General features: G+C 39.6%; 1 protein-coding gene across 3 annotated transcripts in view; it reads right to left on the reverse strand.

Moving 5' to 3' along the window:
* Positions 1-24,517, reverse strand: part of tjap1 (tight junction associated protein 1 (peripheral)) — a 220,193-nt gene that overhangs the window by 104,504 nt on the left and 91,172 nt on the right. For all 3 annotated transcript variants that reach the window (XM_069887923.1, XM_069887921.1, XM_069887920.1), the window contains one exon: positions 17,271-17,299. In XM_069887923.1, the coding sequence (XP_069744024.1) occupies positions 17,271-17,299 (29 nt within the window). The remainder of the gene's footprint in view (positions 1-17,270; positions 17,300-24,517) is intronic.

Genomic DNA, 24,517 nt, shown 5'->3' on the forward strand with positions numbered 1-24,517 from the left:
GAAGCGTTCTTGGAGCCGTAGGTGGTGCCGGTAGATGACCCATGATTCGGAGCCGAACAGGAGTGTGGGTATGACAACGGCTCTGTATACGCTTATCTTTGAGAGGTTTTTCAGTTGGTTCTTTTTCCAGACTCTTTTGTGTAGTCTTCCAAAGGCGCTATTTGCCTTGGCGAATAGATACAGCGCTGGCATAGAATAGATACTCAAGATACAGCGCTGGCATATTACCAATTGAGATCCTACTTGAAGCATAAATTAGGAAGCAGTTTGAGTTTGCCAGAGGCAAGTAACCTTGAATATGTGATTACAGATACAATGTTAATCAAAAGATTTATAACAAATATGTATATTAAACTGCAAGAAAAGGAGAATGAGGAAACAAATGGTAAAACTAAACAAAAATGGGAACAAGATTTAAATATAAAGATAAGAAAGGAATCATGGGAGAAGTTATGCTCCGGAACGATGAGAAATACAATAAATACGAGGTTACGTATAATACAATATAACTGGATACACAGGCTATACATTACACCTCAAAAGTTAAATAAATGGGACCCAACAGTATCTGATAGATGTTTTCGATGTAAAAAATAAATGGGAACAACAATTCTTGCAATCTGGACATGTGAGAAAGTAAAAAAATTTTGGGAAGATCTCAATCAGATATTAAATAAAATAACAGAAAACAATATACCAAAGAATCCAGAGATCTTCCTCCTAAGTAACATAAAAAATAAAGAATTTGGAATTGATTTGGAGGATGCACAAAAAAGATTTGTTAAGATAGCTCTAGCCGTAGCAAAAAAATGTATTATGTCAACCTGGAAATTGGAAGATAATTTGAAAATACAACAATGGTATATAGAAATGAATAAATGTATTCCATTAGAAAAAATAACATATAGTTTAAGAAATAATATTGAAATATTCGAACAAATATGGGAGCCTTGCATTAAATACAATAGCGAAAACCTACCGGGGACAATCATTACCTAAGTTAACGGAAGGAAAAGGAAATGAAAAGAATGGACTCAGTAGAATTTCTGGTGTATTTTTATTGAATGACAACATTGTCTGACTGGTTTAATGTATCCTAGATTGTATACCTTAAATGGACGGGAGGGGGGAGGTAGGGAGGGTGGGGTGGGAGGAGGGAGTGGGGGGGAGAAAATGGCACTGTATATGTGTGAAAAGGAAAAAGTGTGTACCATGGTTGATGTGATTTATGGTGTGAAAAATAAAAAATTTTTAAAAAAAAGGAAAGACTTACCACTAACACTGACAGGAAGGATAAACTGTATTAAAATGAACATTTTCCCAAGGATACAAGACCTATTTCAGTCATTACCAATACACCTAACAGAGAAATTCTTCAAGGAGTTAAAGAAAATAATAAGGAAATTCTTATGGAAAGGGGGAAAACCGAGGATAGCACTAGATAAATTAACAGAATGGTACAAACAAGGAGGCTTACAACAACCAAACTTTAAGAATTATTATAGAGCCGCACAATTAAGATACCTATCAGATTTTTATCAAACAAGGGAAAAAACAGATTGGACCAGATTAGAACGAGATAAAATAGGGGAGAAGATACCTGAACATATATAAATGGGATGAAAAATTGGTGCAACGTAAGAATTCTCCGGTATTGCATCATCTGCTCAACATTTGGAAGAAGATTCATGTAGAAAGAATAAAACAAATTACCAACTACCAAAACTAATATTGACGCAAAATCAGGTAATCCCTTTCACAATAGATAACCTTTCCTTTAGAGAATGGGAGAGAAAAGGGATCAAAAGAATAGAAAATTGTTTTTCGGGAAATAAATTATTATCCTTTGAACAAATGAAGGATAAATATAATATAACTCACGATACAATGTTTGCATACTACCAACTGAAAACCTACTTGAAGGACAAATTGGGAAACAGTCTGAGGTTACCAGAAGGAAGCAATTTTGAATATGTGATTATAGACACAATGATAATTTAAAAATTTGTAACAAACATGTACATCAAAATGCAAGAAAAGGAGAATGAGGAAACAAACGGTAAACCTAAACAAAAATGGGAACAAGATCTAAACATAAAGATAAAGTATGAAACATGGGAGAAGCTATGCTCCGGAACTATGAGAAATACAATAAACATGAGGTTACACATGATACAATATAACGGGATACACAGGCTATACATCACACCTCAAAAGTTAAATAAATGGGACCCAACAGTATCAGACAGATGTTTTCGCTGTAAAAAGGAAACGGGAACAACAATTCATGCAATTTGGACATGTGAGAAAGTGGAAAAATTTTGGGAAGATCTAAACCAGATATTAAATAAAATCACAAAAAGGAATATACCAAAAAAGCCAGAGATCTTCCTCCTAAGTAATATAAGAAACAAAGAATTTGAACTCGATTTGCATGGAGCACAAAAAAGATTTGTTATGATAGCCCTAGCTGTAACAAAAAAATGTATTATGTCAACCTGGAAATTAGAAGATAACCTGAGAATACAACAATGGTACATAGAAATGAATAAATGTATTCCATTAGAAATAATAACATATAATTTAAGAAATCACATCACAATATTCGAACAAATATGGGAGCCATACATGAAATACAATAGAGAAATCCTACCGTGGACTTCCACCACCTAAAATGACAGAAGGAGAAGATAACACAAAGAACCGACTCAGTGGAATTTCTTGTTTATTTTTATTAACTGACAACATTGTTTAACGGGTTTAATGTATCTTATAGATTGAACTTCAAAAAAATGGGGAAGGGGGTGAGGGAGGGAGGGAAGGGAGGGGGGAAAAAGACAACACTGTAAATATTTAAGAAGAAAAATGTCTGTAGGTATCTTGGTCAATATGGTTTATCGTGTTAAAAATAAAAAAAATTTAAAAAAAGAGCAGGGAGCTGAGAGTTTGAAGGAGTGTAAAAGGAATCTTAAGAAAGAAATTAGAAAGGTGAAAATAAGGCACGAAGAGGCTTTGGCAGACAGAGTAAAAATAAATCCAAAGGGTTTCTATAGGTACATTAAAAGTAAAAGATTAGTGAGGGAGGGTAGGCTGAGTGAGAAGTCTGAAGAAATGGGGGAAATTTTGAATGATTTCTTTGCCTCGGTATTCACTAGGACAAAAAATATTGAACTAGTTGAGGTGAAGAAAAATAGTGGGGAGGTCATGAAGCATATAAGGATAACCGAGAAGGTAATGATGGCTGTGTTGAAAAAGATAAAGGTGGATAAATCTCCGGGACCGGACAAAATATTCCCAAGGACCCTCAGGGAGGCTTGTGGACAGATAGTGGTGCCATTAAGAGATATTTAGGATGTCACTGGTCACGGGGGTAGTGCCAAAGGATTGGAGGGTGGCGCATGTGGTTCCGCTGTTTAAGAAAGGGTCCAAATGTAACCCTGGGAATTATAGGCCCGTGAGTCTGACGTCTGTGGTGGGTAAGTTGATGGAAAGTGTTCTGAGGGATGGTATTTACAAATATTTGGAGGTACAGGGATTGATAGGGAGTAATCAGCATGGTTTTGTCAGGGGTAGATCATGCTTGACAAACCTGATTAAGTTTTTCGAGGGGGTTACAAAAAAGGTTGATGAAGGGAAAGCTGTGGATGTTGTCTATTTAGACTTTAGTAAAGCTTTTGACAAAGTTCCCCACAGGAGGTTAGGAAAAAAGGTGGAGGCATTACGTATAAATAAGGAAGTAGTGAAATGGATTCAGCAATGGTTGGATGGGAGGTGTCAGAGAGTAGTGGTAGAAAATTGTTTGTCCAATTGGAGGCTGGTGACTAGTGGAGTTCCTCAGGGATCAGTCCTGGGTCCACTATTGTTTGTTATAGATATTAATGATAAATAGTACCCTCAAGGCTGATACTCAGGTAGATGGTGTGGTGAAGAAGGCATTTGGAATGTTCGCCTTCATAAATCGGAGTATTGAATTCAAGAGTAGGGAGGTTAAGATGAAATTGTACAAGGCATTGGTGAGGCCAAATTTGGAGTACTGTGTTCAGTTTTGGTCACCAAATTATAGGAAAGATATAAACAAAATAGAGAGAGTGCAGAGAAGGTTCACAAGAATGTTGATAGGATTTCAAGGTTTGAGTTACAGGGAAAGGTTGTGCATACTGGGGCTTTTTTCTCTGGAGCGTAGAAGATTGAGGGGGGACTTGATAGAGGTGTTTAAGATTTTAAAAGGGTCAGACAGAGTAAATGTGGATAGGCTTTTTCAATTAAGAGTGGGGGAGATTCAAACTAGAGGGCATGGTTTAAGATTGAAGGGGGAAAATTATAAGGGGAACATGAGGGGAAATTTCTTTACGCAGAGGGTGGTGGGGATGTGGAATGAGCTTCTGGCAGTCGTGGTCGAGGCGGGATCATTGGTCACATTTAAGGAAAGACTGGATCGTTACATGGATAGGAGGGGACTAGAGGAGTATGGACCGGGTGCTGGTCAGTGGGACTAGGAGGGTGGGGATTTGTTATGGCATTGACTAGTAGGGCCGAACTGGCCTGTTCTGTGCTGTAAGTGGTTATATGGTTATGGTTAATTTTGGATACTGTTTGGGGGAGACAACCTACCCAGCGCAAACCATGGAGATCAGGTCTCTAGCACAGAGTCTGGTCCTGTGGCTAAAAAGGGAAGGGAGGAGAAGAGGCGAACTTTAGTGATATTCATAGTTAGGGGATTCCATAGTTCGGGCGCAGATAAGAGGTGCTGTGGAAGAGATCGAGTATCCCGGATGGTATGGTGCCAGATTCTGAAATATCTCTGACAGAGTTTACGGCATTCTTAGGAGGGAAGGTGAGCAGCCAGATGTTGAACCAATGATGTGGGTAGGAAGGGTGAGGAGGTCTGCAAAGAGAGTTCAGGGAATTAGGGGTTAGTTTGAAGGACAGGACCTCCAGGGTGTGACCTCAGAATTGCTACCTGTGCCAGGTGCTAGTGAGGTTAGAAATAGGAAGATAATGCAGCTTAACATGTGGCTAAAGACATGGTTGTAGGAGGGAGGGCTTCAGGTTTTTAGATCCAGAGAAGGTCAGACTTGTTCCGACGGGACGGTTTGCATCTGAACTGGAGGGGGTACTATAGGTACACGATCCTTTATCTGGAACCCTTGGGAGACAGTGTGTTCCGAATGCCGCAATCTGTCTGCATGAAGTTTGTTGTTCAAAGTGGTCATGTGGTTTTGCAAGCAGAGAGAAAGTGAGAAGGCCAAACAGGCTTTCTCTAAGAGAGAGAGAGAGAACTGGTTTCTACAGTCATGGCAAGCTGACAGCTTGTTGAAACCTCATTTTGAGGACGGGTTGTGAGTTCTGAGTTCAGCCTGTTCAAAACTCTTGTGGTCCATACAACAGGGAAAGGCTGGCGAGAGTGTTTCACCTGAAATAAGGGAAACAAAAGGAACTCTATGGTGACCTGCAGAAGAAGGTTATCATTTGGAAAACCCTGATGGGGCAAGTTTCTTCGGCAAGACACTGAAGTGGCTGATTAGAAGGAATCAGTTTGTGTGTGTCCAACAAGCAACAAATTTATCTCTGAAACCAACAAGAACCTTTTAAACATCAGGGCTTGCTGAAAATTCACAAATGTTAAATTTTGTGCACAGTATAAGAATTTCCTGGTACCAGTGAACTTGGAGGAGTGAGAAGTGAGATTGGACTCTGAATCAAAGAACTTTACTGAACTTACACACATTACATACATGTGTGCTTAGAATTAGAAGGGAGTTAAGTTAGGTTAAATAGTAATAAGATAAAGTTTGATCCTGTTTTTATGTTTAAAGAAAATTAAACGTAACTTTTGTCTTGGTGAATTTCTTTTGGTTCTGGGTTTTAGGGTCCTCTGGGCCCATAACATTGGGTTAAGAATAAAAGATGAAAGGTCTCGGGGGAAGGTAACAAAGAACTTCACACAGAGAGTGGTGGGAGCATGGAACAAGCTGCCAGCTAAGGTGGTGAATGCAGGATCAATTTTAACATTTGAGAAGAATTTGGACAGGTACATGGATAGGAGAAGTATGTAGGGCTATGGACTTGGTGTAGGTCAGTGGGTCTAGGCAAAAAAAAAATATGGCTCAGCACAGACTAGAAAGGCTGAAGAGGCCTGTTTCTGATCTGTAGTATTCTATGGTTTTAAAGATGGTAGGGCTGTAAAACAAGTTGCCACCTGAAGTGGTGAATGCAGGCTCAATTTGAACATTTAAGAAAAATTTAGACAGGTACATGGATGGATTTGGACTGGGTGCAGTTCAGTGGGACAAGGCTGACTGGAAGGGTTGAAAGGCTTGTTTATTGTACTATAATGTTCTATGGATCTATACTTAATACATATCGTTTTTAATTGTCTCTTTTTACTTCAATTAAGTACACTATTTAAGTTGTTTTAGGCCACAGCATATTTCCATGTGGGCCACGGAGACTTCCCGAGGTCAGGGTGGGTCTCAGGTCATGTCTCGGTCCTCCTAGGTGACCTTGGGTGGGGTGGCAAGCAATCTACCACTGAAGTCAGTGAGGTCATCTGGACGGCTCTCAGTAGAAGTGAGGGTGCTCAGCAGAGAGAAAGTGAGGAAGCCAAATAGGCTTTCTTTCAGGCCTCCACACAAGAGAGATTTACACTAATTCAGAAGTCTGTGTTTTCTGTCTTAGTTTGTGTTTGTGGTTCTTCACTTCAATCAAGATTCAAAGTGCTCCTGTTTTTACGGGTAAGGCATAGGATTTATTTCTCCTCTAAAACTGGACATCAATTAATTTTGCAAAAATTTTCATCAAAGATTTGCACTGGACTGGATTGCGTGATTGTAAGATATGGTTACAATTGCATTTGCATTGGCCAATGCATTCAAGGAAACATTCTGACACAACAGAAATAGATAAAACATAAACTAACAGACCGTGTATTTATGTATGGTAATTATTCAGAAGATGAACCTTTTGTAAATTGCAATAAAATGAAGATTTTATTACATTATTTGATATTAATTTGGATATTAATTTCCTATGGAATTTACTCATTTTTTTAATGTAACCTTTTTTAGACTTTTGAAATTGACTCATTTTTGAGGCATATAATAAAAAGCCTGATAATTATCTGTTATTTCTTTTTTTTAAATTTTTTTATTTTTCACACCATAAACCACATTGACCATGATACATACTTTTTCCTTTTCAAATATATACAGTGCCATTTTCTCCCACCCCCCTCCCTCCTCCCATCCCACCCTCCCTACCTCCCCCCCCCATCCATTTAAAGTACAAAATCTAGGATACATTAAACCAGTCAAACAATGTTGTCATTCAATAAAAATAAACAAGAAATTCCACTGAGTCAATTCTTTTCATTTCCTTCTCCTTTCGTTAATTTAGGTAGTGAATGTCCCCGGTAGGTTTTCTCTATTGTGTTTCATGTAAGGCTCCCATATTTGTTCAAATATTTCAATATTATTTCTTAAACTATATGTTATTTTTTCTAATGGAATACATTTATTCATTTCTACATACCATTGTTGTATTTTCAAATTATCTTCCGATTTCCAGGTTGACATAATACATTTTTTTGCTACGGCTAGAGCTATCTTAATAAATCTTTTTTGTGCACCATCCAAATCAATTCCAAATTCTTTGTTTTTTATGTTACCTAGGAGGAAGATCTCTGGATTTTTTGGTATATTGTTTTCTGTTATTTTATTTAATATCTGATTGAGATCTTCCCAAAATTTTTCTACTTTCTCACATGTCCAGATTGCAAGAATTGTTGTTCCCATTTCTTTTTTACATCGAAAACATCTGTCAGATACTGTTGGGTCCCATTTATTTAACTTTTGAGGTGTAATGTATAGCCTGTGTATCCAGTTATATTGTATCATACGTAACCTCGCATTTATTGTATTTCTCATCGTTCCAGAACATAACTTCTCCCATGTTTCCTTTTTTATCTTTATATTTAAATCTTGTTCCCATTTTTGTTTAGTTTTACCATTTGTTTCCTCATTCTCCTTTTCTTGCAGTTTAATATACATATTTGTTATAAATCTTTCGATTATCATTGTGTCTGTAATTACATATTCAAAGTCACTTCCCTCTGGTAACCTCAGACTGCTTCCTAATTTGTCCTTCAAGTAGGATCTCAGTTGGTAATATGCCAGCACTGTATCTTGAGTTATATTGTATTTATCTTTCATTTGTTCAAAGGATAATAATCTATTTCCTGAAAAACAATTTTCTATTATTTTGATCCCTTTTTTCTCCCATTCTCTAAAGGAAAGGTTATCTATTGTAAAAGGGAGTAACTTATTTTGCGTCAATATTAGTTTTGGTAATTGATAATTTGTTTTATTCCTTTCTACATGAATCTTTTTCCAAATATTGAGTAGATGATGTAATACTGGAGAACTCCTAAGTTGTACCAATTTTTCATCCTATTTATATAATATGTGTTCAGGTATCTTTTCCCCTATTTTATCTAATTCTAATCTAGTCCAATCTGGCTTTTCCCTTGTTTGATAAAAATCTGATAGGTATCTTAATTGTGCGGCTCTATAATAATTTATCTGTTATTTCAATAAACTTCAATGCTCTGTATTTACAGTCAAAACTCAAACCACGTGAAAAACAACTAAACATGTGACTAATCAAATTAAAGCAGATGTGCTAAGAAATAGTGCATTTACACTTTGGCAACTCTGCATTTGAAACACAAAACTTATCATACACAACAAACAGCATATAATGCCATGTAATTCTTGTTTTTAGCTGTGGTTTTAAGATATTTTAATGTAGCATCAGTGTTTATTGAGATAAACACTCCAATGAATGTTGAGGATGGAGCGGAGACAGCGCTGATGGAAGCGTTCTAGGAGCCATAGGTGATGCCGGTAGTGGACCCATGATTCGGAGCCAAACAGGAGCGTGGGTATGACAACGGCTCTGTATACGCTTATCTTTGTGTGTTTCTTCAGGTGGTTGTTTTTCCAGACTCTTTTGTGTAGGCTTTCAAAAGGCGCTATTTGCCTTGGCGAGTCTATTGTCTATCTTGTTGTCGATCCTTGCATCCGATGTAATGGTGCAGCCAAGGTAGGTAAACTGGTTGACTGTTTTGAGTTCTGTGTGCCCGAGGGAGATGTGGGGGGGCTGGCAGTCATGATGGGGAGCTGGCTGATGGAGGATCTCAGTTTTCTTCAGGCTGACTTCCAGGCCAAACATTTTGGCAGTTTCCGCAAAACAGGACGTCAAGCGCTGGAGGTATGGTTATCAGGCTTTTTATTATTATTTTATCTCAAAAATGATCAACTTCCGAAAGAATAAAAAGGTTATACTTCAAATTTGTTCATTTCATATTCAAGTAATTTTGTTTTATTTTACAGACCCTTTTAAATGAAGAAACAAGAGTATGATGAACAATACATGAAGTTCTGATTCACAACAATTAATTATCATGGAGAATTAAAAGGACAATGCGTCCTGTGTCATAAGGTTCTCAGAAATCAATCTCAGTGACCATCCAAGTTACAGGTGCACCAGATGAAGATTCATCTGCCACATCAACATAAGGATGTGGATGTTTTCAAGCAAATGGAAGGGAGACTGATGGATGGAACTGGAGCATCCTACAGCAAGCAATGCGTCTCATAGAAGCTTATGCTGTAAGCCTTCTCATTGCATGTCAGAAGAAACCTCATACAGTAAGAGAGACAAAAGCATGAAACTACATTGAAGTGGAGGCAGATCTCAGGTGTGCATTATCTCCAACAGAATCAAGAACGTGGAAACAGATGAAGAAACTTCAGGAACAGGGGTCTCATTAAAATGGCTTGAACTTTGATTTTGATTGGGAATTTTTATGTTCACTGCATGCTTGCAATGGTTTTTTTCTTCTTTAAAAATATTAAATAAAATACTTTAAATCAGCGCTGCCTTTGACTTGAAAATATTGCTCAGTCATTACCACTATTCGGCAATGGTACGTTAGGCTGGAAACCAGGTGGGCCTTAAAAGTTAAGAACCACTGTTTTAGTAGCAGTTTTTTTTAAACAAAGTTACCTATTCAGCTGCAGCAAAAATTTTAGTGTTTATGTACATGATACAATCTTTATAAACTCATGATCAGACTTGCTGATAGTTTAATTGACAACTGTAAATTTACCCCGGTAAATTAAATAGCAAAAAAAATCAAAGGTGAGTTGATGGATATATAACAGAGAGAATAAGTTGCACTGGTACAGGGATATAGGAAAAGGGGAATGGGATAAATGGATTTGTTCTTCTTGTATGGATGGCCTTGTCCTGAATTACTATAAGAGCAAGCTATTCAAGAATATTTAAGATTCTAAGGGAATTATTGTGTGAAGAGGGTCTGCAAAATCACTGATGACCCTATCCACAGCATCTGTCGGGGAACAGATAGAGGAGGATCTGAGCCAGTAACACCTGGCTGAGAAACAGCTTCTTCCCATTGGCATTGAGAATGCTGAACGGCGAGAGGAATTGCTCACACTCATTCAAAACAGCATCTATTTATTTATCTATCTGGCAATGGATCTGTGTTAATAATAATATTTAGGTTAAGGCTACGCTCTGTTTCTTATAACAATGTCTTAGTAAAGTAAATTATAGACTAAAATATTGTACATGTATTCTTAGTGTAACTGATATTATATTTTATATGATGTATAGATATGTTTTTAGAGGAGATAGATTGTGGGGGTAGTGAAGATCATAAATATACACAAGCACTTCACAAAACAGATCTCATTTAAAATGCAAGAGCTTTGCTCAAACCAGACACTCCAGGCCCAGGGCCTTTGTAGGGACAATGAAAACTACTTTCTTAGAGGTTTTCGTAAGGAGGTGCAAATAGAAGAACCCGAGTTCATGAGACTTCACAAGTAGGTGTTAATTGGACGTGCTGTGGAGTAATGGATTATTGTTTTGAAAGCAACAGATGAATGGACTCAGATGTTTGGGTCCGGTGCCATAATCTGTCTATTGCAGTTTGTTGTTCTAGGAAGGTCATGTGATTTTGCAAGCAGAGAGAGAGAGAGAGAGAGAGAGAAAACTGCTTTCTGCGGTCATGGAAAGCTGGAAGCTTGTTGAAACCCCATTTTGAAGATGGGTTGTGAGTTCGGAGTTCAGCCTGTTCAAAACCCTTGCGGTCCATACAAAAGGAAATGGCTGGCTAGAGCGTTTCACCTGAAATAAGGGAAACGAAAGGAACTCTGTGCTGACCTGCAGAAGAAGAGGTTATCATTTGGAAAACCCTGATGGGGCAAGTTTCTTCGGTAAGACACTGAAGTGATTGATTGGAAGAAATTAGTTTGTGTGGGTCCAACAAGCAACAAATTTATCTCTGAAACCAACAAGAACCTTTCTAAAAGTAACCAATTACTTTTAAGCACCAGTGCTTGCTGAAAATTCATAAATGTTAAAATTTGTTAGAAGGCAGTGAGAAGAACTCCAGAACTCTTATTAAGCTAAGAGGGAATTGAAGATCACCAGTGTGAGAGTTAAAGAAGAAATCTCTTCCTGGGGAAATAACTCAACAAATTTTGTGAGTTTGAACAGTCTAAGGACTAAGTCAGTGTTAATAAACACTTCATTACGATCCCAAGATCGTATTATATGGCGAGCTCTCCACTGGCCACCGTGACAGAGGTGCACCAAAGAAAAGGTACAAGGACTGCCTAAAGAAATCTCTTGGTGCCTGCCACATTGACCACCGCCAGTGGGCTGATAACGCCTCAAACCGTGCATCTTGGCGCCTCACAGTTTGGCGGGCAGCAGCCTCCTTTGAAGAAGACCGCAGAGCCCACCTCACTGACAAAAGGCAAAGGAGGAAAAACCCAACACCCAACCCCAACCAACCAATTTTCCCTTGCAACCGCTGCAATCGTGTCTGCCTGTCCCGCATCGGACTGGTCAGCCACAAACGAGCCTGCAGCTGACGTGGACTTTTTTTACCCCCTCCATAAATCTTCGTCCGCGAAGCCAAGCCAAAGACAAGAGACTGCTTTAAGCAATAATTTAAATGAATTTGATGTTTCATAATGACTTCTTAACTACAATTTAATAGGCCTACAACAGGGGTGTTAAACTCAAATTCACAGAGGGCCAAAATTAAAAACTTGGACTAAGTCGAGGGCCGAACTAAATATTTATTGAAAATTTTCAACAACATCTGCATGTTTTCTCTTCTTTCAACATATGTAATGTTAAACTTTAGGATATAACTTTAGGAGGATAATGTTACAGGTCAGGAGTAGGTAGCTCAAGTTCACCCTTTGCTTGACCTGAGGGAAACATATTTGGTCCCTGTGGAGATGTAGTCAGCATTCACAGGCTGTGTCCATTTTGGCCTGCATCAGGACTCAGCATTTCCTGCTCACTCCTCAGGCTCTAGGCCTCTATTCACTCTCGACCCACCATCCCTCTACCTGACCAGTCCTTTACCCAACCTCTACTCACCCCTCACTCCACTCGCCTGCCTCTACCCACCCCATCCTATACACGCCCCTCTACTGCCTCTCCCCTCAACCTGTTCCTCCCTCTACCCGTCTCTCACCCTCTAATCTCCCCTCCCCTACTCGCCCTGCCCCTCCCCTTTTACCTCTTCCCTGTCCACCCCTCCTTCTACTCATCCCTCCCTCTAACTGCCCCTCGCACCACCATAACTTGCCCTGCCCATTACTCCTCACCTACACCCTCTGCCCACCCCTGCTTACCCACCCACTCAGGCCCAGCGCGCTGCCGATCAGCCTTTGCAGACAGCCATCATCTCTCTCTTCACGTGCAGGGCCGAACCAGCCGTCCCTGGGGTCCGCGCGGGTGCAAGCGCTGAAGGCCGTGGCGACCGGGAGAAGTGCTCTCGCGCTGTGGAAGGGCCGTCCGGTGCCAGTCGCGCAGGGCTCGCGCTGCCCGGGGGCCGTGCGCAGCCTGCCATGCCCGTCGCGCCGACAGGAAATCACAGGCGCTCGCCCATCCGCCGCACCGCTCGACAGGTGGGAGAAGTGACTGGTTGTGCGGGGAGCCTTCCAACTGGCTTGCCGGCTGATGACATCGACAGACTTCTCGTGTTACAATTTCTCGTGTTACAATGGGGAAGGATGTGCAATGAAGGGGGAGGATGGTGGGGGTGACATTACCAAAAAACAGCATCGGCTCTCGCTGCAGGGCGGGCCACCTCTAATACATTTTTGAAATGATCTTGCGGGCCAAATATAATCGGGCCAGAGTTTGACATGTGTGGCCTACAAGTTCAACAAGACTTTAAAATACTGGGCCTTAAAAATAACTTGACAAGTTTAAACTGAAATAGTTTGTATTTTAACACACACACACACACACACACACATACACACATTTATACAATCGCATTTGTGCATAGTGGGGTTTAAGCTTTGAGTTAAATAAGTTTAGAATTAAATGTAAACTGTTATGTGATTAATAGTTTAATAAATACTATTATTTGGAATTTACTACTGTCTGTGAATCTTCCATTGCTGTTCCAGTGTTAGTACTAACTTGGAGTCAGTAAATTTGTAACAATTTTTATACATATAATACTTGTCCTGCATCTGTATTTTTTGTATGTATGTGTGTTATGTGGAGTTGTGTGCCTGCATATTTTTGCAGTGAAGACCAGAGAACACTGTTTCATTGGTTGTACTTGTACAATCAGATAACAATAAACTTGATGACTTAAATCAAGATAAACGTTGAGTACAAAAAAGTGGTGCTGAGGAAAAAGATCAAGCACAATGTGTCTGAGAGATGAATGGGGCTTCCGTGGTATTCCAGCCCATTCCTCAATCCTAGTTATCTTCTCATGCTTGTTAAAATGTATGGTGTCCTGAGAGGTGGGAAGGGGTCTGCAGTATGACCAATCTGCAGTCTAAGGGCACGTTTAAATGGATGTTTTCCACATGAGTGGAGGTATATGTACATGTTCATTGCTCATGGTGCTGAACTCAAATAACAATTGTAGATGCATCTATCACATAAAATTGCACAAGAGTCAAAATGTTAATAGCACATAATTAAAGTTCAGCTATTGGAAAGGTTAGCATTTCTATTTGTGGCACATAATTAAAGCTTGGCTATTGGAAAGGCTACCATTTCTATTTGTGACACATAATTAAACCTTGGCTATTGGAAAGGCTACCATTTCTATTTGTGGCACATAATTAAAACTTGGCTATTGGAAAGGCTAACATTTCTATTTGTGGCACATAATTAAAGCTTGGCTATTGGAAAGGCTAACATTTCTATTTGTGGCACATAATTAAAACTTGGCTATTGGAAAGGCTAACATTTCTATTTGTGGCACATAATTAAAGCTTGGCTATTGGAAAGGCTAACATTTCTATTTGTGGCACTTAATTAAAGCTTGGCTATTGGAAAGGCTAACATTTCTATTTGTGGCACAGTTACCATCCTTCCTCAACTACTGCAGTTCCTATGGAGAAATTGTAATTGATTCCCTTTCCCCAATTACTGTACTGAGCACTTTGCTTACCAAGACCTGCCATGGTTCTGAAATTGGTTTTCTCTCAATTATTCCACCAAATCTATTCACAATTCAGCAGTACGATTGGAATAGTGGTTAGCACAATGCCTTTACAGCGCCAGACATCAGGACCAGGGTTTGAATCCCACACTGTCTGAAAAGAGTTTGTACGTGTGCCTGGGGTTTCCATGGGGGCTCCAGTTTCCTCCCATTGTTCGAAACGTACCATGGGTGCAGGTTAATTGGGTGTAAATTGGGCGACACAGACACGTGGGCCAAAATGGCCTGTTACCATGCCATGTGTCTAAATTTTTAAAAAAATTAAATTGTTAAACGTAATCAATTCTCCAGTTAACCTTTTCTGCTTCTTAAAGAACATGAAGTGAAGACTGAAATCTTTCATCTGGTACATAATTCCATAAGAATGTAGAAGACGACTTAATAGAGGCCTACAAGATTATGAGAGGAATAGATAGGATGGTCAGCCTGTTTCCCAGCGTAGGAATAGCAAACACCAGAGGATATATGAAGTTTAGGAGAGACATCGGGGTAAGTTTTTTTTTTTACACAGAGAGTACCTTGTCAGGGGTGGTGGTGGAGGCATTTAAGAAATTCTTTGACGGACACATGGATGTAAGAAAAATAGAGAGTTACGGGGTAGGGAGGGTTTAGTAATTTTTTAAAGGAATATATTATATAGGTCAACACAACATTGAGGGCCAAAGGGCCTGTACTATGCTGCGGGGTTCTATATTCTATGAAAGTGGCATCACAGGTGGATAGGGTTGTAAAGAGAGTGTTGGAATGTTATGGTACAGTTGTAGAAGACATTGGTGAGGCCAAATTTGGAGTATTGTGAGCAATTTTGGTCACCTAACTATAGGAAAGATATAAATAAGATAGAAAGAGTGCAGAAGATTTACTAGGATGTTGTCCAGACTTCAGGAACTGAGTTACAGGGAAAGGTTATATGTGAGCACTTTATTTTTTGGAGTGCAGAAGAAAGAGTGGAGATTTAATAGAGATATATAAAATAATGAGGGGAATAGACAAAGTAAATGTAGATAAGCTTTTTCAACTGAGTGTAGTTGAGATACAAACCAGAGGACATGGGTTAAGGGTGTGTGACAGATCATGTTATATTTTATAATGTATATAGATTTGTTTTAAAGGAGATAAATTGTAGCAGGTTTTTTAGTGTAGGTCACATACAAACACCTCAAAACAGATCTCATTTAAAATGCTAGAGTACTGCCTAAGCCGGACAGTCCAGGCTTCGGGTGCCTTTGCAGAAACTTTGAAGAATGCCTATAAGGACTTCACAAGTAGGTGTTAATTGGACATGCTGTGGAGTAATGGATTATTGTTTTAGAAAGCAACAGGTGAACGAACTTGGAAGATTGAGTCCGATGCCACAATCTGTTTGAATGAAGTTGACTGTTCAAAGAGGGTCGTGTGGATTTCTCTGAGAGAGAGAAAATTTAGTTCTACAGTCCAGCAACAGCAGCTGGGACTGGAACAGGACAAGCTGGCGAGCTTGTGGAAAAACCCCATTTTGAAGACAGGTTGTGAGTTCTTAGTTCACTTGGGTCAAATATGGGAAACAAAAAGGAACTCTGTGGTGACTTGAAAAAAAGAGAGTATCATCTGGAAAATCCTGATGGGGCAAGTTTCTTAAGCAAGACACTGATGTGGCTGATCAGAAGGAATCAATTTGTGTCCAACGAGCAACAAATCTCTCTCTGAAAACCGACAAGAACTTTCCTGAGCGGTAACCATTTACCTTTCAAGCACCAAGGCCTGGTGAAATTCATAAATGTTAAATTCTGTGCACAGTTTAAGAATTGCCTGCAACCAGTGAACTTGGAGGAGTGAGAAATGAGTTTGGACTGTGAATTAAAGAACTTTTCTGAACTTAGACACACATTACATTCATGTGCGCTTGAAATTAGAAGGGGGTTAAGTTAGTTTAAGTTAATAGTAATAAGTTAAAGTTTGAGCCTGTTTTCATGTTTAAAGATAATTAAAAGCAACTTTTGTTTACGTAACCATTTGTCTTGGTGAATTTCTATTCGTGCAGGGGTTTGGGGTCCTCTGGGCCTCTGTGAAAGGGGAAAATTTTAGTGGGAACATGAGGGAGAACTTCTTCACACAGAGAATGATGGGAGTGTGGATCTAACAGCCAGCTGAAATGAAGGTTCAATTTTAACATTTAAGAAGAATTTGGACAGGTATTTGGATGAGAGAGGTAATGCTTTAAATTTCTTTTATGGGTGACCCACTTACAGTAGTGTCAGGATTCTCATGGGGTTCAGAGCAGGAGGCTTCCAATGGCTTTTAATTTTCTTGCAGCGTCACCTTACAGCAGCTAGCTGTGGGGACTTCATAACTGAACATTGATATTTATAGTGAGATGTTATCTCTAAATAGGTTGGTGTATACAAGGGAAATGAACAGAAAAAAACACCACACTCCAGAACAGGTTCAAATACACTGATAAAATTGGTGTATTAGATTATTGACATAAACAACTTGACAACTCAAGTGTCACGAGAGACCCTGCCCTTTCAGGCAGTGCGATCCAAACTCCAAACAACTTCGGAGTAAAATAAATACTCCCTTACCAGGAATAACAGGAATTCTATATTATACAGTTAAATGAAAACAGTCCTATTAATAGTTTACCTCCATTATTCCACAGAAACTATAACACACAATATCATAATAAAATTTAACTTACCTAATTCGGTCTCCATCGGTCAGTTGATCCTGTAGGGAGAGAGGTGTGACAGTTAGACTAATTACACTCACATTCCAAATGTACATTATGATAATTACAGAGCATGTATACAGGCCCTTCAGCCACTCACATATACCAGTCCTCTTTACCAGCACTTGTTCCGCAGCCGTCTCTGCCTTAGTGATTCAGGCTAGGCCATTTCCCCATGTGATCGGGAAAAGGTGGGTAGGTGGGGCTGAGTCCAGGGCCCAAACAGCCATGACAGGTCAGTTGGACGACTCCCTGCTCCTATTTTTTATGCTCTCAAGTGTCACGAGAGTCTCTGCCCTTTCAGGCAGTGCGATCCAAACTCCAAACAACTTCGGAGTAAAATAAATACTCCCTTACCAGTATTACCCTTGGGTAATAAGCACTTCCGCAATGGGGGACATTGACAACTAACTACCCTATCTACACTGAGATTGTTTTGTTCACCTCTCCTCAGTCTTAATTGTTCCAAGGAAAGTAAACCTAGCCCATCTGTCATTTCTCATAACTGAAACACTCCATCCCAGGCATCATCTTGAGCAACCGCATCACATCTATACTGAGGTCATGAAAACTGCACACAGTATTCTAGATGTGGCCTCACACTCAAGCAAATTAAGGCGACATCCTTTCTTTCCCTGCGCTGTCACCTTTACAGACCTTTCAACTTGTACATAAATGTCCCTCTCTTTCTATACACTCCCTGGGGCCCTACCATTCATTAAATCCCACCACTGTTTACCTCTCAAAATGCACGATTTATTGAAGATTTATCATTGTTCTGTCCGACCTACCAGATAAGCAATCATACAGCATGGAGCAGGTCCTTTGGCCCACATGAGCAAGAGGACTCAAAGAAATTTAAACCTCTCTCAAGAATGTGGCATTTAGAGCTAGTCTAACCTGTCTGCATTTGGTCCTGACCTTTCTAAGCCCTTCCTATCCATGTATCTGTCCAAATGCTTTTTGAATGTTGTACTATATCCACTCTAGTTTTCTCTGGCAGCTCACTCTAAACGAGTGAAAAAGTTGTCTTCTTACCTTCAACCTACACCCTCCAGTTCTAAAATTGTCTACCCTGAGAAAATAGCTTCAATTTATTCATACCACTCAAAGTCACCTCTCGGCCTTCTTTGCTCAAAGGAATTAAGACCCAGCCTATCTGACGTCTCCCGAGAATTCAAGCCCTCCAGTCCTGGCAACATACTGGGCATGCCCTCTTCCAACTTATTGATACCCTTCCTGTAACCTGATGTCCAGATGTGCTCACAGCATTCTGTGTGGTCTCACCATTGCCTATTTAGATGATCACTTGCTCCAATTCACCAGCGTGCCTTGGAACACAAGTGTCCTGATCTTATTTAATATTTTTAATTTTTTTCTAGAATAGAATCCAGAATCGAATAGTAAACACAGAAACATCAATATATTGTAATACATAATACAATGTATAATATTGTAACATCCTGAACAATATTATCCCTTTCTCCTCAATTTGTAATATTCAAAAAAGAGAAACAAATTATTAAAACCCCATCTAACCTACCAAAATAAACAAAAAAAATCTGGGCAGCCTAAACTGAGAGTTCGTTACAACAGATCAATAAAAAAAACTACAGAAATCCAAAACAGTCAAAATACAAATTAACTCATGAAAAGGTTGCAACTTTCTTCAAACTTAACAGAGGTATCAAAAGTGTAACTTCTAATTTTTTCTAAACTTAAACATGACATATAACTTGCGAGAACCATTGCATCAAGGTAGATGAATTAGGATCTTTCCATTTAATTAAAATGACTCTTCTGGCCAACAGGCTATAACCCGATGTGCAGAAGTGGCAACTCGACCCATCTCTGGAATTATAATTCCAAAAATAGCAGTCATTGGATTATGTTGCAATCTAAGACCCAGTATCATTGACAGTCTTGAAAATATCTGTCCAATACAGAACAAGACCAAAACATATGCAAAAGTGTGGCCGCTTGTGATTTACATTTATCACACATGACTAACATTCAGAAAGATACGGGCCAATTTATCTTTCGATATTTGAACCCGATGTACCACTTTAAATTGAATCAATGCATGTCGAGCACATAATGAAAAGGTATTAACCATTCCAAAAAAAATTTTCCCCAAAGTTCCATGACTTTTTGAACTTGATCTCCCATGCAGGACCTCATCAACTGCCTTTCTGAAGTCCAGGTAGAATGCATTCTTTCTTTGCCTCCCCCTCCCCTGTTTTTTCTGTTTTACACGAGTTGCTTTACCCCAACTTCTTCCAGTTCTTTACTGATGTGCTGCCTGAATTGGTTTTCCAATTTTTTCTGTCTCATTTCAAATTTTTAGCATCTGCAGTAAATTCACTTTTTTAAATGATCCAAATGCTATCATCATGCAAATAATATACCCGTGTATTTACAAGCAAATGATAAATGACCCATTTGATAATTATTCTACAAGAGAGCGGCTTCTATGGATCTGTGGCTTTGGGACAGAGGTAGCACCCAATCCCAGGCTGTCACTGGAATGCAGACACATGACCTCAAATGCTGGAATCTGGACCAAAAAAAACAAACTGCTGGAGCAACTCAGGAGGGTCAGACAACATGTATGGAGACAGGTGGATAGTCAGAATTTTTGGGTTGAGTCCCTATATCAGGACTGAGAGGTTAGAGGAGAGATATACAGTTTGAAAATATGAAGGGAATGGTTGAGACAGGAGGTGACAGGCAATAAGTGGAGAGGTAAAAAAGAGGGATAATGAGCAAATGGAGATGGGGGAGTAGGAAAGAGTAGAGACCAGAAAGTGTAGTGTAGAACCAGAAAAAGCAGGGAATATGGGCAGATGGAGATGGGGGGGGGGGGGTGAGAAGGAGAAGAGGGTAGAGAATGAAAGGTGATGTAAAACCGGATAAAGGAGGGAATGTGGGAAGATGAAGATGGTGGGAGAAGGAGGGAAGAACTGGAAGAAGATGTAAAACCAGATAGAGGAGGGACGATGGGAAGATGGAACAGGTGGGGTGAAGCTTTCTTTGGCTATGCCCTCATCCCCACCCCCAGGACTCTGCTCGAAGTTTATGGGCTCCCTTCCATACTACTCTCCTACTGAGTACATAAAAAAAACATAAAATATATTTGTTTTGTGAAGTGAAAAGAAAACAAAGCTTTTACTTTAATGTGCTGTGCCGTAAGGCCCTGTTAAGAATGTCTGGGGTAGAGAAAAGAAACTTGAGGGTGTACACAAGAGAATCTGCATGGATCAGGAGAAAGGAACACAGGTTACCTGAAAAAAGTCAGAATTATGCAGCACAGAAAGAGGCCCTTCAGCCCTCCACATACATCCCCACCATTGTACTGACCTCAAATGCCCATCAAAAATTAATTTAATTCAGATACACAACACCGTATGAGGCCCTTCTGGCCCACAAGCCCATGATACCTAAATATACCCATGTGACAAATCAACCTACAAACCCCCGACATTTACACTTTATGAAAGTAACAGCATCCACTACCTGCCTTATTCTAGACTAACCATGGTGGGGAAAATATCCCCATCAGATTCCCAATGGACCTTCCACTGCTCAACATATACCTATAACCTTTTCTTAGAAAATCCCACAATGAAGTAAATATTCTTGCTATCCCATAATATTGGGCCACCTTCAACCTCTTTGGCTTCAGGAAAAACATGCTCACCCTTTTCAATTACTCCTTATTACTCTAATTTGCTACCTTGCCTTGGATCACATGACCTCTTATCTTTTGAGACGCAGTCTACTACTTGGGACCTTGTCAAAATCTGTCTTGAAATTCAAGTGGACTACATCAACCACACAGTCCTCTTCATTATACTGAGCTAACGCTTCAAAAAATTCAATTAAATTCAAGCCGACTGTTCCTGATTTTCCTGCCTTTCCAAATGTAAATAATTCATAAGACCATAAGACAACAGAAAAATAATTCATAAGACCATAAGGAACAGAAAAAGGCTGTTCAGCCCATCGAGTCTGCCCTGCCATTCAATCATGAGCTGAACTATTTTACCCCTCAGACCTATTGTCCAGCCTTCTCCCCATCACCTTTGATGCTCCGGCTAATCAAGAACCTGCCAATCTCTGTCATACACCCAATGACTTGACCTCCACAACCACCTGTGGCACAAATTCCACAGATTTACCATCCTCTGACTCAAGAAATTCCTCCGTGTTTCTGTTTAAGCGGACGTCCTCCAATTTTTTTTACATTTACTGAGGCTCATGCCTTTCAAAGTTTAAAATGTGAGTCAGCCCCAAAATGAAATCAGGGTGCAAAAGAACACACAGCCAAAATATCTCTTCAAGGCATGCAGAATTTTATTCTAAATGATCAATCTGTATACGGGAAGTGAGGATGAGTATCTCTGACATCTTTCTAAAGTCTCAGCTCTCACTTCAAAAATACAGAGGTGTGCTTCTATATACAATTTCAAATGAATAAGGGGCAAAACTACTCTTCTTAATATTACATCTATATAAAAAAAATTAGTTTCTCAGCTCTGACACCTAGCTTTTTAGTGTTTACCTTTGACAAGCAGTTTGGAATGTGTTATGGTCTAGCGATGCCTTGAAAAATACAAAATTAATGATGTTTATCATAGCTTTATCTCAACCTTTAATTGTGCTTATGCAAGCCATCTTCTTATTTGTCCTTGTAAGACACAATGGGTGCCATTTTTCACAGCATGTTTGCAAGGTCATATTTGCAGCTGTCTGTTTTCACCCATTTTATGACGCACTAAAGATTTGTCAGCCATCTTGTCTGCCTCAAAATGTTAAAAGCAAAAGCTTTCGCATTGAGATATAAACTATACTTCTACAGAAATGTTTCAATGAGATCCCCCATCATTCTCCTAAATTCCAATGAGTACAGGCCAAGATCTGTCCCTTTGGTGCCTATAAAACACATGCTCTAGTTCTCCACGTCTGCTAAATGGTGAGACTTGAAGTAGAAGGGATATTTGCTTGGACCTGGGAATAAATCGCTGAAATATCCTTTAGTAGTTTGGAGGGCAGATCGTTTGTTCACCTTCATTTCAAGATACTGCAGAGGCTGGATTCTGGAGCAGAAAAGGAGTTGCTGTTGGAATTAGGTGGGTCAGGCAGCATCTGTGGAGGTTGAAGGACAATTGACGTTTCAGGTTAAGACCAGAAACTACCATCTCCCTGCCTCCACAGTTCCTTCAGCAGTCCTTTTTTTTTTTTACTTCATTTTTTTTTTAGAGATTTGGTCACATTCCCCAAGAATGGATGGATTTTCCTACCAATAACACAATGGGAATACCTTCACTGACAAAATGTCCTGCATTCACTGATTGGACAAGGACTCAATGGATATTACTGGGTGATTCTTTGACAGACTCAGATCATACAGCAGAATGCCTCATCACCCGAACACACTAACAAGCACCAGGAGCTAGCCAAGCTGGCAGTGAGAGGAGCCTTCCTGTCAGAAGCTTCCTGTACAATCGGAAAAATACCCTCAGCGCACGTTGCCCTTGAGATGACTGTGACAAGGAGGAGACACCTGCCAACTTCTTTGCAGAATTGATTTCTTAAGAGTGCAGAGAAAGGGGAGGAGTCACGCGATGGAGTAGTGGCCGGACGGTGAACTCCAGCCCTCTCCAGAAAAGTCGGGAAAAACAAGAGAAAACACAAAGGCACAGAAATAAAAGTTACAGAAAAGTGAGTATAAAGGTGGAAAGAAGATGGCGACAAAAAAAGAAAAGTCGAAAGCAACGGTAAGAAGAGAGGAAGAGAAGACAAAGGAGGAAAAAGGTGAAGGCCTTACCTGTCCGAAGAGGCCCGCTGCGGAGAGAGAAACCCGCTCCCTCAGGTCGGTAAATAATGGACTACAAAAATGGCTCGCAGAGCCGAGTAAAAGTGCGCAACCGCGCATGCGCGAAGTTTCGCGCATGCGCGATGCGAATGAAAAAAAACACACCGACGGGAGGGGGGACCAGCTGGGGAGTCGATCTCCACAGCCGGCAACGACAGCTGCAGAACACCTGCAGCAAGAAGAGACCACAGAAGACAACAGAAACAAGAAAGAAGAGGAGGAAAGGGCAACAAAGAAACAACAGATGGCCAACCCAGAGGAAGAAGAAGAGGAAGAGTATGGTGAAATAGAAGAAGAAAAGAGAGGCAAGGTAAAGGATATACTTGCTCTTATTAGAGGATACATGGAATCATTTAAAGAATGGCAAACACAGGAATTTAAGGATTTAAGAAAAAGAATAAACAACACAGAAGAGAAAATAAATAAAATGGAGATGACCTTAACAGAAATGGGAAAGAAAATGGACAAGATGGAAGAGCGGGCAGTAGCAGCAGAAATGGAGGTAGAAGACTTAAAAAAGAAATTGGAGAAATCTAATAAAAAAACTAAAGAGACACAAGAACTACTAGCTCAAAAAATAGATACAATGGAAAACCATAACAGAAGAAATAACATAAAGATAGTGGGCCTTAAGGAAGATGAAGAAGGCAAGAATATGAGGGAGTTTATAAAAGAGTGGATCCCTAAGACCCTAGGATGTCCAGAACTACAGCAAGAATTGGAAATAGAAAGGGCACATAGAGTATTGGCCTCTAAACCACAACCACAACAAAAACCAAGATCTATTGTAGTAAAATTCCTAAGATATACTACAAGAGAAAAGGTACTGGAGAAGACAATGGAAAAAGTAAGAGAGGGCAACAAACCACTGGAGTATAAAGGGCAAAAAATCTTCATTTATCCAGATATAAGTTTTGAACTCCTAAAGAAGAGAAAAGAGTTCAATACAGCAAAGGCGATTTTATGGAAGAAAGGGTATAAATTTATACTAAAGCATCCAGCGGTATTGAAAATATTTATTCCAGGACAACAAAACAGACTATTCTCGGATCCAGAAGAAGCACGAAAATTTGCAGAACAATTACAAAAATAGACTGAGGGAGGAAGACGGGTAATGAGAGTTAAGATGATCACAATTGATATGTATGTGGGTAAAGACAAAAATAGACTGAGGGATGAAGACGGGTAATGAGAGTAAAAATGATCACGATTGATATGTATGCGGGTAAAGAGGTATAAGAGTGAATAGAGACAAGGAGCATACGTGAATGTATCTGTACTTAGAGGAAAATATAGATAGTATAGACAAGAATTAATAAGGGAAGGTAATGGAATAGAG

This window comes from Narcine bancroftii, chromosome 6 (genome assembly GCF_036971445.1).
Source record: "Narcine bancroftii isolate sNarBan1 chromosome 6, sNarBan1.hap1, whole genome shotgun sequence".
NCBI lineage: Eukaryota > Metazoa > Chordata > Chondrichthyes > Torpediniformes > Narcinidae > Narcine > Narcine bancroftii.